The sequence below is a fragment of the Lithobates pipiens genome, unplaced genomic scaffold (assembly GCF_037356315.1).
Source record: "Lithobates pipiens isolate NorthernLeopardFrog02 unplaced genomic scaffold, aLitPip1_a1.2 Scaffold_18, whole genome shotgun sequence".
NCBI classification, from domain to species: Eukaryota; Metazoa; Chordata; class Amphibia; order Anura; family Ranidae; genus Lithobates; species Lithobates pipiens.
The window spans coordinates 195,102,969-195,122,177 of NW_027507758.1; the positions used below are offsets into that span (position 1 = coordinate 195,102,969).

Genomic DNA, 19,209 nt, shown 5'->3' on the forward strand with positions numbered 1-19,209 from the left:
CAGGAGCCGGCGCTACAGAGGAAGCATCGGCTTATGCAGCTCATGCTCTAACCTTGGCCACCTACTTCCTCCACCACCAGTGTTGGCTCGATGCACTGGAATGGCGAATCAGCAACCCGCTGATTGCGATCTGGGCTTGCCGACTTGCTATCCCAGAGCATGGGCATGTCCTTCCCTGGTTTGAGGTAACGGCCCACATCTGAGGGCTACACAGGCCACAGTTTGAGCACCCCTGAGTAAGGATGGCAGTTGAGCGTGGATCTGCACTTTTAAAATTGTCCTACTTCAGTCAGCAGCATGCTTTAAACATTTAAAAAAAACACAACTTTATTAAAAGGGTCTTACTTAACACAGATCCTTTTAAGAATGCCACGGAATCTGATATTCCTGCCTTCTTCATATTGGCAAGTGCACGTGTCAACTGTGAGTCACTTATGTCAGCTCCCAGATAGCTGGCATGCTATTGGAAAGAAAAGTGAAAGTAAAAAGAAAAATCAACTGAATTATGTAAACTTTTAGAATGATATGATATACCAATGATGGCGAACCTTGGCACTCCAGATGTTTTGGAACTACATTTCCCATGATGCTCATGCACTCTGCAGTGTAGTCGAACATCATGGGAAATGTATTTCCAAAACATCTGGGGTGCCAAGGTTCACCATCACTGTGATATACAAACAAGCACAGTGAGGCCCTAAAATCACAAACGCAACAGTATATAAAGTGCAAAATTTCAGAAAAAAAAATACACTTGATTCTCTCCCCATTTTATTGGCTGAACGTGGACTTTTTCTAACCACACTAACTATCCAACACAGTGTTACCAAAGTCATATTAAAAAAAATAAACATCTTATAATTACCTGCTCTGTGCAGTAGTATTGCACAGAATGGCCCTGATCCTCCTCTTCTGGTGTCCCTGGCAGCGATCTTAGCTCCTCCTCCTATTACACCCACCATATCCAGCCGCTTGCTATGGGGAGTATAGTGGTCTGCCCACTCCCGATCTGTGTCTATGGAACAGCGCGCCATAGACCCCGCCCCCCACTTCCTCATTACTGCATGATTGACAGCAGCAAGAGCCAATAGCTCCTGCTGCTTCTCGAATGCTGTGCAAAGAGGAAGGGGAGAATAGATGCAGCCATGCACAGCGCTGATCTTTTCTCCCCCCTCTTACCCTTCACACAGGGCAAGGGGGGCACACGGAAACTGAATACCTTTTTACCTTAATGCAAACAATGCATTAAGGTAAAAAATGTCTTTAGGTTTTGTAACACTAAGTCAATTTTAGGGCATACTCACTTTGATAAATAGGTTGTAAAGCCCTACAAATGTGTGCGCCTATGAAACAGCAACAACCTTCAGTACTATACATTTTTCATAGGGAATGTTTTAAAATCCTCTACAGGTCATCCGTTCAGAGTCAACTATGAATGATGGGCCTAAAATCATTGCTCTCAGTTCGGTGTGCGTGGAGATATGCAATGTTTGTCATACACAGCCTCTCCCTACGCTTACATAAGTGTGGGGGTTAGGGGGCTGACATTTGGGGGGGGGATGGGGGTTAAGTGCTTAGGTGTACCTTTCATTTTATACACTTTTTCCACTTAAAGCGGAGGTCCACCCTAAAGTGGACCTTCCGCTCATCGGAACCCTCCCCCCCTCCGGTGCCACAATCGGCACCTTTCAGGGGGGAGGGGGGGTGCAGTTACCTGGATAATCCAGGTAACTGCACCCACTTCCGGGATAGCTCTCTGCGGAAAGGGGCGTAACTTACGCCCCTTTCCGCAAGTGCCCGCCCCTTCCCGCAAGTGCCCCGCTGCCTGCTGGGAAACACACAGATCCCAGAGGCAGCGGGGAGCGTCCTTATTCACGCATGCGCAGTAGGGAACCGGGAAATGAAGCCGAAAGGCTCCATTTCCTGATTCCCATACCCAAGATGGCGGCGGCAGGACCCGGCAGACGACCTAGAGATCGGCTTCGGGTGCCGACATCGCGGGCGCGCTGGACAGGTAAGTGTCACTATTTTAAAAGTCAGCAGCTGCAGTATTTGTAGCTGCTGGCTTTTAAAAAAAAAAAAAAAAAAAAAGACACGGAGTCCCGGTGGACTCCCGCTTTAACTTTATTGCCAAAACATAGGCAACCAATAGCCCCCTATCTGATAGCATAGGTATAGTGGCAGTTTCTCTTTAACGAGACACCAGGGATAGTGTTATCTACAACAATGTTTTCTATTGAGAGCTCCTAGCTCCGACGGCATGGAGGAAACCGGCTTCCCAACAGCAGATTGCGGACCTGGCTGGTCGCATAGGGGCACTGGAGTAGTCCTATAAACAATCACAGGCTAGGATGGTTTTGATGCAATTGCCCCCTCTCCAGAAGGAACTGGAGATACAAACTAGATGAAGTCAGAAATTCTCTTACGAACAGAGTAACGAAAGTGGGAGAGCACATTGTTCTACGAGTGCACGTTGGTCAGCAAGTACCTGTGTATTCGCTGGTGCCAACACAGAGGCGGGTGGAGACAGAGGTGCAGGCACTAGGATAGAGTAGATGGATGACAGGAAAGGTAAAGGGAGAAGTGCCATGGTGGCCAATCCAGGGTTGGAGCATCCTAATATGTACGCTCCATTGATTGACATTGGTGAAACCAGTCAGGGACCAGCACTATTGGAGCTGAGAGACTCTCCTAGCTGCCGGGGGAAGAACTCCTCCGGTGAGAGTGGGGGGGAGAGAAGTGAAAGGAATGAGATTCTGGTGGTAGGGGACTCAATTCTTAGAAGGATAGAGAGGGCAATCTGTAACAAAGGCCTAAAGTGCAGAACTGTATGTTGTCTACCGGGCGCTCGGGTTCGGCAGATTACGGATCTGGTGGACAGATTACTGGGAGGGGGAAGACCCGGCTGTGATGGTGCACGTTGGCACCAATGACAAAGTCAGAGGCAGTGCCCTAAAGAACGATTTTAGGGGCTTGGGAGCTAAATTGAGGACCTCCAAGTTAGTATTCTCAGGAATACTACCGGTACATCGAGCCACACCAGAAAGGCAGAGGGAGATTAGGGAAGCAAGCGGCTGAAGAGCTGGTGTAGTAAGGAGCGGTCTGGGTTCCTGGAGGACTGGGCAGTCGATCACTATTACTATATAAAAAGGGATGGACTGCACCTAAATGAGGGTGCCGATCAGCTGGGAGCAAAGATAGCCAAAAAGTTAGAGGAGTTTTTAAACTAGATGACGGGGGGGGGGGGGGGGGGGGACCCAGAGGTAGAGATAGTCAGTGTGGAACATATTCCAGAGGGTAGAATTGGGGGCAATAGTGGTAGGTTGACTAAAGCACATAAACCCAAGGTAAGTATAGTAAGTCCTAGTTGCAATCTCAGAACACGAAGAGGATAGTTTGTGACCGATCTAAACTACATGGCATGTTCACCAATGCCAGGAGCCTGGCAGACAAGATGGGTGGACTAGAGATAATGTTGTACAAGGAGGATTTGGATTCTGTGGGTTTCTCAGATACCTGGTTCAACAGCTCTCGTGATTGGCTGGCAACCATTCAAGGGTATACCCTTTATTGCAGAGATAGGGTAAAAAAGGCGGAGGGGTATGCCTATATATCCAGCATAATGTAGAAGTGAATGTGAGAGATGACATCACTAAGGGAGGTAGGGAGGAGGTGGAATCCTTATGGGTAGAGCTCCAAAGGGCTCCAAAGGGCTGAAGCTAAAGGGAAAAAATTACTGGAAGTATGCTATAGGCCCCCCAACCTGAGGGAGGAGGGGAGGGCGGCTCTCCTATCACAAGTTGGATTAGCAGCAAGGATGGGAAGTGTTATCATAATGGGGGATTTTAATTATCCAGACAGACTGGGCGGCGAGAACCATGCATTTGTTTAAGGCTTGCCAGTTCCTAAATGTCTCGCAGGACAACTTCATGGTTCAGATGGGAGACGCACCAACTAGAGATAAAGCGTTACTGGATCTACTGATTACCAACAATAAAGACCTGATCACGGAGGTGTAAATACGAGGCAATTTAGTAAACAGTGATCACAGGTCAATTGGCTCCAGTATAAATCACACAAATAGGAAACACAAGGGCAAAACAAAGACACTTAATTTCAAATTGCCAACTTCCCTAAACTACGAACCTTGAGATGAATTGGGATAAAATCTTAGGAACAAAGAACACTGAGGAGATGGGTTTTCTTTAAGAGCATATTAAAAATAAGGACATTAGACAATGCATCCCATTGGGTAATACATTTAAAAGAGAGAAGTCCTGGGAGGCTTAACTACAATGTAAAAATGCAAAAAAAAGCAAAGGAGAAGGCCTTCAAAAATGCATGGTTGAGGGATCATCAGCATTCAGACTTTATAATGAATGCAACAAGAAATGTAAGGGTGCAATTAGGGCAGCTAAGCTAGAACATGAAAGACACATAGCAGAGGAGAGCAACAGAAAATACCAAGAAATTCTTTATGAATGTAAACAGTAAAAAAGGGAGGACAGACCATATTGGCTCCATAAAGAATGAGGAAGTACATCTGGTTACAAAGGATGGGGAGATGGCGAAGGTATTGAATTTATTCTCCTCAGTCTTCACAAGGGAATCAGAGGGCTTCAGTAACCAAAACTGCAGTGTTTATTCTTATGACACATCACAGGAAGCACCACCATGGTTAACAGAGGACAGAATTAAAATTAGACTTGGGAAACTTAAAGTGGAAGTAAACTCCCCTATTGTTTTCAGCCAAGGAAGCTGCCATCTTTGCCTCTGTTTAATCTTCAACTGCTATGGTGCTGCACATGTGATTCGTTATGACACCAGCCATTGGATGGTTTGATAGTTTGGCTGAGAGCACAGCCAATGTGCAGTTAGCATTCCCGGCATGCTTTTTTTTTTTTTTTTTAACGGTTTAAATCTATGGGTTTACTTCCACTTTAACATTAATAAATCACCAGGGACCAGATGGCTTGCATTCGAGGGTACTTAATCAAGCAATTGCCAGACCATTGTTCCTAATTTTTACTGACCATCTGACTCAAATGGTACCAGCTGATTGGAGAAAAACCAACGCCAGAGGTTAGACTCTGCCTGTGGGTCCTACCAGACCCACTGCTCCCCGAAGTAGAGATAACTCATCCCTGCTCCCTCCCCCTGAACATTTTATTTGTTCGCTTATCCTTCCCTCCCCTTGTCCTCCCCTCAGCCCCCATATTATTTGATTCTCAGTTCTTTGATAAGGCCCAGTTTTTCCTTGTAATAGGTTGCCATCTCTGTTCCTCCCTAGTCGCGGCGCCGTTTTGTGCTTCTCACCAGTTCGGTATTTCGACCAGTGGTATCTCCAGTCTATCACAAAAAGTAGCCGTATATTCTGGGTATCTCAGAGTTGCTGATCGTCACTCTTTTCCCTATTAAACATGCTGGAAACCCCCAGGAATACTGTATATTGTTAAGTTTCAAATGCTCCAGTAAGGGTTTCAGTGTTGTTCTTCGTGCCAAAGTCTCGGGTGAAAAGCCGGGGAATATCTGCAGGGTGAATTCTTCATATTTAATCTGCTGTTCATTTTTTAGGCTCTGCCCGATCTGTTCCTTATCCTGGAAATAATGAAATCTTGCCGTTATATCACTCGGTATTTCTGCTGCCAGTGTAGCTGGTTTTCTTACCGGATGAACCCTTTCAAACTTTATTTTTTCAGTGTCTGTTAGAGCCAGCACATGCTTGAATATTTTATCCATTTTTACTTGTAGAACTTTTCCTTGCATATCTGGGACTACCCTTATTCTAAGGTTTTTCCTTCGATTCACATTTTCCTTGTCTTCCAGCCGATACATTGTGTCTCTCTGATCTCTCTGTAATCCTGCCATCTGCTCTTTCAAGTATTTTATTGCTATTACTTGTAAGTCCAGTTGTTCTTCTGTACTTCTAACCTTTTTAGGATATGATTTAAGTCCTCATATAAGGTAACCATTTCGCAAGTTCAGTTACCAGCTCTTCCTCTCTGTCCTCCCCAATACTTAATGCCATATCTGTTGAATCTGGATCCTTGGGTTGCTTTCTCTGTCCATTTTTTTGTGCTCCCTCTAGGGGTATTTTGCTCTTAGCCCCTGTCTGTTTCCCCGGACTCTGTCCCCGCTTCCTGTGTCATGTATTTTTTTTATGGAGCCCGGACTTGCGCTAATTTTAGGTGGATTCCTACTTGCTCCCTTAACTTTTTTCTCCCTTATGCCCTCTGTTGGCTCACTCCTGATGTTTTCTGAGGGGAGAACCTGGGTAGAAGACTGTATGTCCCGAAGGGGGGGGACCCCCACGGACCTCTCCTGTCCTTCAGCCCGATCCGCCGTCCGCTTTAGCAGCAATACGTGTCCTCTCAGCCAGTACGTTGCACCCTGGGTATCTGATGAGCTCCTGGTGCAGTGTCTGTGCGGGCCCCCAGAGAACCGCTTTGTGCTCTCACCACACGTTCTTACTGGTGTTACTACTGACACTCTGGGAGTGCTCTGTTACATCCTGCACTGAGCCACACATCTGATCCGCAGACAGCTTAGGAAGGGGAGAGAAAACAGGAGAAGAGAGCGAAGAAGGAGTCCATTCCTCAGTCTCTCATGCTGAGGGAGGTTTGCAGGATTCTCGGGTCAGCAGCAGCAGCAGTGTCCGTCAGGCTCCCTCATCAGGCCGCCCTCTGATTGCTGATCTTCGTAACAAGAGTGATTAAACATTATAAAGCAGCTGTAGTTTTATTACAAGAGACACAGATATCACAGGACTCTAATTTAAAAATAAGGTCCAGAGACTACCCAGTTTGATATTATGGATATTCCCCAATAAGAAGAGCTAAAAGGATCGCCAGAAGAGTACGATTTGTCCTAGGGGATAGAATTGTGGACCCGGACGGTCGATAACTATAACTTTAAGGACATACTATACTGGGTTTAGATTTAAATGTTTGTATGATACTAGGGATAGATAGTACGTCAAGTGAACAGAGGACTGGGAATGTGCTGCAGAAGGCTTTAAAAAAGACTTTGTTACAGAATCAATTAACAGAAGTGTGGCAAACTCAGAATACAAAATGTCAAGACTATACGTTCCATTCCTCGGTGCACGGGATGTACTCAAGAGTAGATTTCTTTTTGGTGGACCATACAGTAGATTGCGCAAAACAGTTGGTAAAACTGAAATTAAGATTGCCACGTTTTCTGATCATGCGCCGGTAATGATGGGAATTAAGCTTGAGGGAAAGGTAAATAGAACTCCCTGGAGATTAAATGAATAGTTATTACAGGATAAGGTAGCAGAAGAGAGGATCAGCCAGGAATCGGAATGGTATTTTAAAACCAATGAAATAGAGGCCACTTTGTGGGAGGCCCATAGGCATATGTCATAGGTATAATGATTCAATTAGGAACAGAAAGGAAAGGCAGGAATAAGCAGAAAGAATAACTTGATAAAAAGATATTACCGAAACAGAACAGCAACATAAAAAAAACAGGAAATGTAGAGAAGACGGCAATGCTTATGCGTAAAAGAGAGGAACTGAAAGAACCAGCAAGACACATGGTAGGCGTATAATAAGATTAAAAAGTAAAGGTATCTGTGGGGAAATAAAATCAGTAAAACTCTGGCAAAGATGTTAAAAAAGAAAATAACAGCAAATTATACAGACGAAATACAAGACAGTACAGGAAAAATGGTATACAACACAACACAACAGGGATAGCAAAATTGTTCAAGAATACTAATTATAAAAAATTATATGCCATTACTAAGAACGAAACACCCGAGCAAAGAAATAAAAGGATAAAATAAGAGCTTTTTTGGAAGAGAGATCTAAAAGGAATCTCGGAGGAGCAAAGGAATAGGTTTGGAGAAATCGGTAAGAGGAAGAGATGAGGAAAATATTGAAAGAAACCCCCCTGGGTAAGAGTCAAGGCCCGGATGGCCTAATATTACAGAAAGTTTGGAGATATTCTGGCCCCAAAGTTATGCACATATTAATGGGATAGGCACAAAGTGGGCAATAAGGAAGGAGTCTTTAGAGGCCGCCATAGCCATAATACCGAAAGAGGGAAAGGATGCTACACTTTGCTCGAGTTATAGGCCAATTTCATTGTTAAATGATGACATCAAGTTGTTTGCCAAGGTAATGGCGGGAAGGTTGAGACCACTAATGAGCAAGCTAGTACATGCTGATCAGACTGGTTTCGAACCCAGAAGAGAGTGTCGGGACAATGGAATCAGGGCATTGTTGGTGATGCACGAAATAAAGGAGGCCGGGACCCCCGGTCTACTCCTGTAAATTGATGCTGAAAAAGCATTTGACAGTAGACAGGGGGTTCATGGGAGAGGCCCTTGTGGGGAGGGGTATAGGGAACAGATATATGAAGTGGCTGGGCGCACTTTCCGAACATCCCACAGCAAGGGTGAAAGTGAATGGCGCTGTGTCAGGACTCTTCGAAATGTACAATGGTACTAGACAAAGGTACCCCCCATCTCCCCTACTGAAACAGTACGGAGAATGCTCAAACTTTAAGATAAAGCTGGCGAAGTCCGAGATCCTGAATAGGGGGTTCCCCCTAAAGGAGGCACTAAAATATCAGGAGGAGTTCCCATTTATTTGGAGAGCGTTAAAATATCTAGGTGTTAAGATTACCGCCCATAGGGATATGTTGTACCAATCAAATTTCCTGGCATTGCTGAATGAAATGAAGGATTTAAGCAAGATGGCATCAAGACATGTGTCTTGGTTCAGGAGAATATTTAAAATGAGTCTATTGCCAAAGATCAGTACCAATTTCAGATGTTGTCAATCCCTCTCCCACAAGCATACTTTAAAACTTGGAAAACAATACTTCTTAGGTACATCTGGAAGGGGAAAAAAATCAAGAATAAGTCTACAAATATTAACTAGAGATAGAAAGCTAGGGGGTCTGGGAGTTCCAGATTTAAATAACTACTACAGAGCAGTTCTCCTTGCACGGGTCATCGACTGGGCAAAAAATAAAAATAAAAGGTGGGTGGAACTGGAAAATACAATTAGCAAGACTGAGTTGGGGAAAATGGATTTGGGTGCCAATATACTTGAGGAACATAGGAGAGAAATCACAAATGACAATGAAAGCACTAGAGATGTGGGATATGATACACAAAAAAGAAAAATGGAGATATAACTCGCCATGTATTGCACTGAAGGACACGGAGTATTCCCACTGGGAAGAGTAATCTGTTCAGAAACTGTATTAAAAAACAGAATGCTCAACTAAGGGACATTATTATGAAGGGTAGGTTATGCACATTTCAAGAGTTGAAACAAAAAATGATTTAATAGTGATAGCTGTGTGGCGATATTCCCACCTAAAACACTTCTTTGAATCACTCCAACCAGTGAGGTCTGCAGATAATTTGTTACCAATGGAGAAACTATGCACGGAGGGTGTAAGGAGAAGGGGGATATCGGTCATCTATAAAATCTTGATGGAAGGGTATGGGGTGGGGAAGACGCCATACATCAGAAAATGGGAAGAGGAATTAGGGACACAGGTGAATGAGTTGGAAGTGAGAAAAATTATAAGTATGGTGTTTGCAACACCACAGGATAGCAATATGACAGAAAGTAGTTTTAAATGTTTTTTTTTTATTTTTATTTTTTTAAATATGCCCACAAATACAAAAGGAGACCTCACAAGGCTGCTGGAAGGGGAGTGGGGAACTATGTCACATATTTGGTGGACATGTCCCAAAATTAAACAATTGAAATTAAACAATTTTGGAGAGAAATAATACAGAAAATAAAAGATAACAAAAAAGGAAGTCCAAGAAGACCTGTGGGAATGTTTATTCCATCAGACTAAAACAACCTCCAAACAATATATGAAATCCCTGGTCCCCTCACTCCTGAATGCAGCCAAAAGTCTAATTCCCAAATATTGACAAGACACAGAAATGAGGAGTCGGAGTAATGGTGTTTATAATTTGGAGTATCTGAGATTTAGTGGGGAGGAGGGCTGGGAAGGTTTTGAGGGAAAAAAAATGGAAGGATTGGCTTATATTTAAACAGACAATGAAGTTTCCAGAAATGCTTGGAGCGTGAATAATTGGGGGAGGGAGGGGTTTAGAGGAAAATTGTATGTTTCTATAGAGAAGCAGGATTTGGGTAGGATGGAAATTGTTATTAAAGCTGACTGAATCCTTTAAATGTTTTAAACACTTCAGCCCTGGAAGAATTTACCCCCTTCCTGAACAGAGCACTTTTTGCGATTCGGCACTGCATTGCTTTGACAATTGCGCAGTTGTGCGACGTGGCTCCCAAACAAAATTTACATCTTTTTTTCCCCCAAATAGAGCTTTTTGGGTTTATTTGATCACCCCTGCGGTTTCTATTTTTTGCGCTATAAACAAAAAAGACAATTCTGAAAAAATATCCCCCAAAAATATATAAAAACATTTTTTTCCCTCAGTTTAGGCCGATACATATTCTTCTACATATTTTTGGTAGAAAAAAAATAAAAATCGCAATAAGCGATTAATTGGTTTGCGCAAAAGTTATAGCGTTTTTTAAAATGGCGGCGATAAGCGATTTTTAGGACACTGATGATATGGTGGATACATCAGACATTTTTGGGACCATTGTCATTTATACAGCAATCAGGGCTATACAAATGCACGGATTCCTGTGTAAATTACACTGGCAGTGAAGGGGTTAAGTGTGTCCTAGGGGCGTGTTTCTGTGGGGGCGTTGCTGTGTGACGTCAGATGAGTGACACTGTCACTAGGCAGAACAGGGATATGCTTATATACATTAGCATCTCCCCATTCTTCCTCCTCATGAGGCGATCGCGGGTTTCCCACGGTGATAGAGTCTGCGGGACCCGCGACCCTACTCACGGAGCTTGGCGCTGGCCGCCTCTTATAGGGCAGCATACAGGTATGTTATTCTGCCTGTACGAGCCCTTCTGCCAACGCAAATCGGGATGAGGCGGTCGGCAAGTGCTTAATGAATAACGATAACAATAAAAAATTGAAAACAAAAAAAGGGGATCAACTCCAGAGATAAAACGAGAATTCTCCCACTCTACAAGACTCTGGTCTGGCCCACACCTAGAGTATGCTGTCCAGTTCTGGGCACCAGTCCTCAAGAAGGATGTACTGGAAATGGAGCAAGTACAAAGAAGGAAAACAAAGCTAATAAAGGGTTTGAAGGATATTAGTTATGAGGAAATGTTGCGAGCACTGAACTTATCCTCTCCGGACACAAGACGATTGAGAGGGGAAATGATTTTAACTTATAAATACCGTACTGGTTTCCCCACAATAGGGATAAAACATTTTTGCGGAAGGGAGTTTAATAACGCACATGGCCACTCACTAAAATTGGAAGAAAAGTGGTTTAACCTTAAACTACATAGAGGGTTCTTTACTGTAGGAACGGCAAGGATGTGGCATTCCCTTCCACAGGCGGTGGTTTCACCAGGGAGCATCGATAGTTTCAAAAAAACTATTAGATAAGCACCTGAACGATCACAACATACAGGGATATACAATGTAATACTGACCTATAATCACACACATAGGTCGGACTTGATAGACTTGTGTCTTTTTTCAACCTCGCCTACTATGTACGATGGCTAGTTAGGATACTTCACACAAAAGAGGGAGTTGTGCCCATTGAGAAAATTAGGGACAACCAAGGCAATTTACACGTGGCTACCAAGGATATCTCAGGGCAAATTCAACCATACAGAGAATGGTTATATACATTTATCAGAGGTAGAATGGGGGCATTTCTGACCTGGCATGCACCACCACTGATCTCAGAGAATGAGGCTGCTCACTTAGGAGGTACCACTGACTGAAGAGCAACTGCATATCACATACAAACAAGTAGTGTAATGGGTTGCACTCTCATCTAACCGTTAAAAAAAAGGGTCGCTGGTTCATTGTGAAGACCAGTGTACCGTTTCTCATATATATATATATATATAAATTTTAATTACACAGTGCCTTTAAGAAATGGTCATACCCCTTGAAATTTTCCACAATTTGTCATGTTACACTCAAAAACATAAAATGTATTTTATGTGATAGATAAATACAAAGTGGCACATAATTGTGAAGTGGAAGGAAATGCTAAATTTTAGTTTTTTTTACAATTGCATTAAGCCCCCCTTGATCAATATTTTGTAGAACCCCCTTTCGCTACAATTAGACTTTTTGGGGATGTCTCTACAAGCTTTGCACATCTAGTAGAGTAACAGTTATGCCAATTCTTCTTTGCAAAATAGCTCAAGCTCTGGAAGATTGGGCAGAGTCTGAACAGCAATTTTCAAGTCTTGCCACAGATTCTCAATTTGATTTAGGTCTGGACTTTGACTGGGCCATTCTAACACATGACTATGCTTTGATCTAAAGCATGTCATTGCAGCTCTGACTGTATGTTTAGGGTTGTTGTTGTGCTGAAAGGTGAACCGCCTCCCTAGTGTCAAATCTTTTGCAAAGTCTAACAGGTGTTGCTTCCACCACCACGTTTCACGGTGGGGATGGTGTGTTCAGGTTGATGTGCAATGGTAGTTTTCAGTCACATAGCATTTTGTTTTTAGGCCAAAAAGTTTAATTTTAGTCTAATTTGACCAGAGCACCTTATTCCACGTTTGCAGTGTCCCCAAAATGGCTTTTCGCAAACTACAAATAGGACTTCTTATGGCTTTCTTTCTGCAATGGCTTTCTTCTTGCCACTCTTTCTTAAAGGCCAGATTTGTGGCGTGCACAACTAAAAGTTTTCCTGTGGACAGATTCTCCCACCTGAGCTGTGGATCTCTGCAGCACCAGTTACCATGGGCCTCTTGGCTGCTTCTCTGGTTAATGCTCTCCTTGCCCAGCCTGTCCCTTTAGGTGGACAGCCATGTCTTGGTAGGTTGGCAGTTGTGCCATACTCTTTCCATTTCGGATGATGGATTGAACAGTGCTCTGTGAGATGTTCAAAGCTTGGGATATATTTTTTTTTATAACCTAACCATGCTTTTTAAACTTCTCCACAACTTTCTACCTGACTTGTGTGGTGTGTTCCTTGGCCTTTATGATGCTGTTTGTCCACTAAGGTTCTCTAACAAACCTCTGCGAGCTTCACAGAGCAGCAGTATTTTTTTAATTGTACTCTTTATTCCTTATTTTCTTCAGTACAAAATCTGATTAACCACTTGCCAACTGCCTCGAGCAGATATACTGCGTCAGAATGGCACGGGCAGGCAGAGTAATGTATGGGTACGTTACTCGCCACCCACGCGATGGGGGGGGGGGGCATCGCGCACCCCCTGTGCCCGAGGCGGTTGGCATCCCTCCAGGAGCGATCTGTGCTGAGGGGGGAGGCCACTGATTCATGGCCACGCCATCACGATCACTCCTGGCATATGACAAGCTTCCTCTGCTTCTGAAATGTAAACAGAAGCAGAGGAAGTGATGTCATCGCTCCTCATAAAGCCTTTTCGTTCTGGCTTCCGAGGAGAGAAGACATCAAGTAAGTTTGCACCAACACTACATGTACAGTAGAACACAGGTACTCTAATCAGCCCCCAATCACCCCCGTCACACTGAAACCAATAGCAGTTGTGTGAGGCTGGTTAGTTTGTTTAACCTCTTGCCGCTGAGCGCATGCAGATGTGCGTACTCGGCTTTCGGGGTTATACCGGGATGATGCCCGCAGCTGTTTTTTTTAGAGCCAGCGATCGGATTTCCAGCAATGACAACTGATGCGGCTAAAAGCCGCTTGACAGGAACAGCCAAGGGATAGTCAAAGTAAAGCTGTAGTCAGGGATTCCAGAAGTCAGATTAAACGATAAGCAGAGCCAGGGTCAGAAGCCGGAGTCAGTCTTGAAACACTGTAACTGGAGCACAGGAATACTGGAGCCTTAGGCAAAACAGGAAACAATGAACTGTCAAAGCCCTCAGAGTGAGGCAGTGTTTTATACCCAGCTGATTAGGTAACCTGCCTCAGCTGATCCAGAAGTGACAGGTACTATAGCAACAATATCCAGAGTATGGTCCTAGTATTTTATGCAGAACTGTGCAAAGCTGAAAAGCAGGCTGAAATGAACTGAGGCGGGGCTCAGAGGCAAGGTAACAGGAGCACTTAACATGCAGTCATAGGTTCAATACCTCTTTGAGCCACTTGGAGTGTGACCACACCTGCCTGTCTAAAAGACATGGGACCATGACAATGAACTCTGTCATCCTCATGGAGACCCTGGATACGACGGCTCTACAAAATTCGGGCCCTCGTAAACCACTTCAACCAAGGTTTTGCAGACTTGTTTACTCTCCATCAAGTTGTCTGCGTTGATGAGTCCCTGTTTAAGTTTTCTGGCCGCTTGTCATTTAAACAGCATCTTCCCAGCAAGTACGCCAGATACGGGGTCAAGATTTATAAGCTCTGTGACAGGGCCACAGGCTATACATGTAGTTTTATGGTTTACAAGGGAAAAGATAGCCACGCAGAGCCGCCAAACTGCCCAGATTACATAGGGAGTGCTGGCAAGATTGTGAGGGACTTGGTGTCACCCTTATTCAGAAAGGGGTACCACTTGTACGTGGAAAATTATTACACGAGTATGCCACTTTTTAATCACTTGTTTGATCATCAGATTGGAGCATGTGGCACTGTGCGACCTAGTCGCCGGTGCTTTCCCCAGCGGCTTGTCGATTCCAGTCTTAGGCTGGGGGAGAGCCTGCTTGAAGTGTAATAACTTTCTTGCTGTGAAGTGGAGGGATAAGAATGTTTTCGTTCTTACCTCCCTTCATGCAGACATGACGGTCCAAATTCCTACGGCAACTGGTGCTGTGGAGAAATCCCTCGGAGTCCATGAAAATAACCAAAATATGGGAGGGGTGGACCTCAATGACCAGTTATTGGTGCCGTACCTAGTTGCCCGTAAGGCCAGATGCTGGCTGGCTGGCTGGCTTTGTTGAATGCTCGTGTGCTATACAGAGCTTAAATTCCAGGAAGAGATCGTCAGAGCCCTTCTGTTTCCAGGCAGTGCTCCACCTCACCTTCCCAATCCAAATGCAGTAAGCCGGCTGCATGAGAGGCATTTTTCTTGAATTGGTGAATGTTTTCAACTCTACCATACACTAGTTGAGTATTAGCATAGGGTACAGCACTGCACAGACTAGGCACACTTTCACAAGGTCTCCCAAGATGCCATCGCATTTTGAGAGACTTGAACCTGGAACCAGTTACAACAGTTAGAGTTACAAAAAAAAACAACAAAAAAATAAAATAAAAAATAAATAAAAATAGTTGTCGTTTTATTGTTCTCCATTCTCTCTCTATTGTTCTGCTCTTTTTTACTGTATTCTATTTTGCGATGTTGTATTGTTATTATGTTTTATCATTATCAAACTTTTTTAAAACTTATACATATAAAAACTTTTTTATTACCTCTATATTTTGTCCTACTGCAGGGTGTCGCCCTTGACCCTGGGCTGTCCACGTCTATACTCCCCTCCAACCTACACACAGGAGGTGGAATTAGGGATGTGATCCCTCGCAAGCCATCCTGTTTGTTGGATTCCGTTTCCCTGCCCTCCTTTGATGGTAGGACACAGCGACCTATACCAGCTAGATGAGCTGTGGCACATCAATGAATGATTGATATGGGGGATGTGTCTGAGCATATTCCTGTCTTTTAAAGAGGATCTCCACCGTGGATTATACAGGTATTCACCTGTGATATATAGTAACCGATATTTGTACAATATCACTATATCAAACATTCACTCTGTCTATAGTAGGTTACCTTCAATATATCATAATGTATGGATATATATTTATGTTTGTCCTCTCTTTTACAATAGATAAACCTTCTGAAGAAGACCCCTGAGTGGGTCGAAACGCGTAAAGGATTACTTTTATCTATGTTTTACTGTGTATACAGATGTAATAGGGTTCATATGATGTAATTTCCCTGTCTATACATGTACCATTATTCACCAAGTGGAGTTCAATTTCCTGACCACCGTGTCACCCATTTAATTCTTTTATCAATAAATAATTGTATTACAAACTTTCCGCGTCATCTCAGTAGTTATTCCTACTGTATATATATATCAGCCCTCACAGGTAATATATGCTGTTAAAAACCCCACCCAGGGGATATCTTTTTGTTTTTTCTATGTTTTATCATGTTTTCTTTTCAGGTAATTTTTTTACTGTATTTTATTGTTAACCATTTTTTTTGTTTTCAGGTACACCATTCAGCTGCAGCGCAGATTTATCTATCTTGACAGCAGCAGCGTTTGCTCCCACAATACATAAAGCTGCGACTCCAGCGCTGTAGGAGGCAATTTCACCACCACATTAAAAATAAAAAAGCGCATTTAAGCAGAAGCATTGGGGGGCAACAGGGGTGGAGGAGCAATTTGCTCCTAACTTTTGCGGGCGGGTGCCCCCATGCTTTGGCAAATATATATTTTAGGCACAGATTGCGTTAAATTTTTTTTATTTTTTACTATTTTCTTTTTGTATTTTCTTTGCAGGTATGGCATGTCTTACTGTTATACTGTAATGTTACTTTGTTTTATTGTTAACCATCATTTGCTTAGCAGGAACGCCATTCAGGTTCATCGCGGATTTATCTGGACAGCAACAGCGTTTGCTTCCACTATACATAAAGCCGCGACTTCAACGCTGTCGGAGGTGATTTCACCACCACAGTTGAAACCAAAATGGTGCATGTATGCCCATCATTAGAAGTTGGTGGTGAAGGGAGGCATTCTAATGGTGGGCATACCCACCGATCAATCTCTATTTCGTTCAGCCCACAGGCTGCATGAAAAAAAAAAATGGATTTTTAAAACAGCTTACCTGTAAAATCCTTTTCTTGGAGTACATCATAGGACAGAGTGTCTCAGGTAATTACTTGGAGGGTTATAGGCCTACCTTCAGGTGTTGACACTGGTATAACCAATACAGGAAGTTGACTCCCCTATATAACCCCTCCTCCTTCCCGGAGTACCTCAGTTTTTATAGCCAAGCAATATACTCTCACCCCATAAAACAGAGGGGCAGGAGCTCTGTGTCCTATGATGTACTCCAAGAAAAGGATTTTACAGGTAAGCTGTTTTAAAAATCCTATTTTATTTATTGTACATCCTATTTTCTTTATCGTACATCATAGGACACAGGGTCTCAAGTAATTACTTGGTGGGATGTCCCATAGCAATGCTACTTGAGGGGAAGGAGACACAACCCGTAGGATAACCCCCAGACCTGAGGACTTATACTGCTGCCTGCAGCACACTGCGCCTGAAGGCGATATCCTCATTTCATCTTACTTCTACTTGATAACATTTTGCAAATGTATGTACTGAAGACCAAGTTGCGGCCTTGCAGATCTGAGACATGGAGGCCTGGTGACACACTGCCCAAGAAGCACCAACCGCTCTGGTAGAGTGCACCTTAACTTGAAAAGGGGGACTCTTTCCCTTTAAACCATAAGTTTGAATTATAACTTGCTGAATCCACTAGGAGTTAGTGGATTTCGACACTGCCTGTCCCTTCTTAGGACCCTCTGGCAGAATGAATAAGATGTCAGTCTTACGAATCTGAGCAGTTTTCTTCAAATAGATTTTAACTGCTCTCACTACATCAAGACAATGTAGAGACTTTTCTTCCCTGGAACCTGGTCTGGGAAAAAACAAAGGCAGGACAATATCTTCATTCAGATGAAAGCCTGAAACTACCTTTGGCAAAAAGCCTGGACGAGGGCGCAACACCACTCTGTTCTCATGAATAACCAAATATGGCTCTTTACAAGAAAGAGCAGCCAATTCTGACACTTCTGGTGCCCCCTTGGTGATTGATATATGCCATGGCCCGTGGCATTGTCGGATTGAATCCTGACAGTAAAATCCTTTAACCTGGAGGTCCAGGTCTTTAGAGCCAGATATACTGCCCGAATCTCTAGGATGTTGATGGGTAAGGTACGCTCAGTTCCTGACCATCGTCCCTGGTACAGTCGTTTTCTCTAGTACTGCTCCCCAGCCTTAAAAGGCTGGCATCCGTCGTCACTACCTTCCAGATAATTCTCTTGGGGACAGCTGCATTGGCAAATCCAAAGTTTGATTCGTCTTGTTCCAAGCAGACAGGATACTGCTTTGAAACAGTCTCGAATGAATTGGGCATAAGGAACTGCTTCGAATGAAGCTACCATCTTCCCTAACAATCCCATACAAAGGCGAATTGAAGGATTTTTTCTTGACCGGATCATCCTCACTAGCTCCTGTATGGAGCTGATCTTTGCCGGAGGCAAGAACACCCTCTTCTGGGCTGTATCTATGATCATGCCTAGATACTCCAGCCTCTTTAGTGGCTTCAAGGAGGACTTTTTTAGGTTGAGAATCCAACCCAAACTTTCCAGGTAGCTGCTTGAAACGGCTACACCCCGTCTTAAGTGAGCCACTGACCGGTCTATTAACAATAGATCGTCTAAGTAAGCCAGGACGGTTATGCCCTGTGCCCTTAACCTGGCTAGAGGTGGGGCAAGTATTTTTGTGAATACCCAAGGTGCTGTAGCAAGGCCGAAGGGCAGGGCTACAAACTGAAAATGCTTCTTTCCTACCTCGAAACGCAGAAACCTCTGGTGAGGAGGGAATATAGGGACATGCCGATATGCATCTCTGATGTTGATGGATGCCAGAAGTTCCCCTCCTTGTAGGATAGATACGACTGACTTGATTGACTCCATGTGAAAGGAGTGGATCCTCAGGAACGGATTTTGATTCCATAGATCTAGAATTGGTCTGAAATCTCCATTCGGCTTTGGCACCGTAAATAGGTTTGAGTAAAAACCCAAACCTTGCTCTTTGGGGATCTGCATGGTCACCCCTTAGCCAATAATCGGTCCAACGCTTGCAACAGGGATTGCTTTTTGGTTGGATCCCTCGGAACGTTTGATCTGAGAAAACGGGTTGGTGGAAACTCTCAAAATTCTAGCTTGTATCCTAGAGATACAGTGGAGAGGGTCCATCTGTCCTGAATTTCTGAGAACTTCAGAAGTCTTCCCCCCACCTTGGTGAGGGGGATGCCTCATCATGATGAGGCCTTGGTATTCTGCTTTGCAGACTTGCGGCCCCAGGTCCTCCTCTTTGCCTGGGTCTGACCCTGTGATCTTCCCGTGGGGTCCGACGGCAAAGGCCGTCGCCCCTGCCTAGAGGAG

The 19,209-nt window shown here is 43.9% G+C and overlaps 1 protein-coding gene across 4 annotated transcripts in view; it reads right to left on the bottom strand.

Moving 5' to 3' along the window:
• THUMPD2 (THUMP domain 2 tRNA and snRNA guanosine methyltransferase) overlaps window positions 1-19,209 on the bottom strand; it is a 327,697-nt gene that overhangs the window by 64,167 nt on the left and 244,321 nt on the right. For all 4 annotated transcript variants that reach the window (XM_077486497.1, XM_077486496.1, XM_077486498.1 and 1 more), the window contains one exon: window positions 346-460. In XM_077486497.1, coding sequence (XP_077342623.1) covers window positions 346-460 — 115 coding nt within the window. The remainder of the gene's footprint in view (window positions 1-345; window positions 461-19,209) is intronic.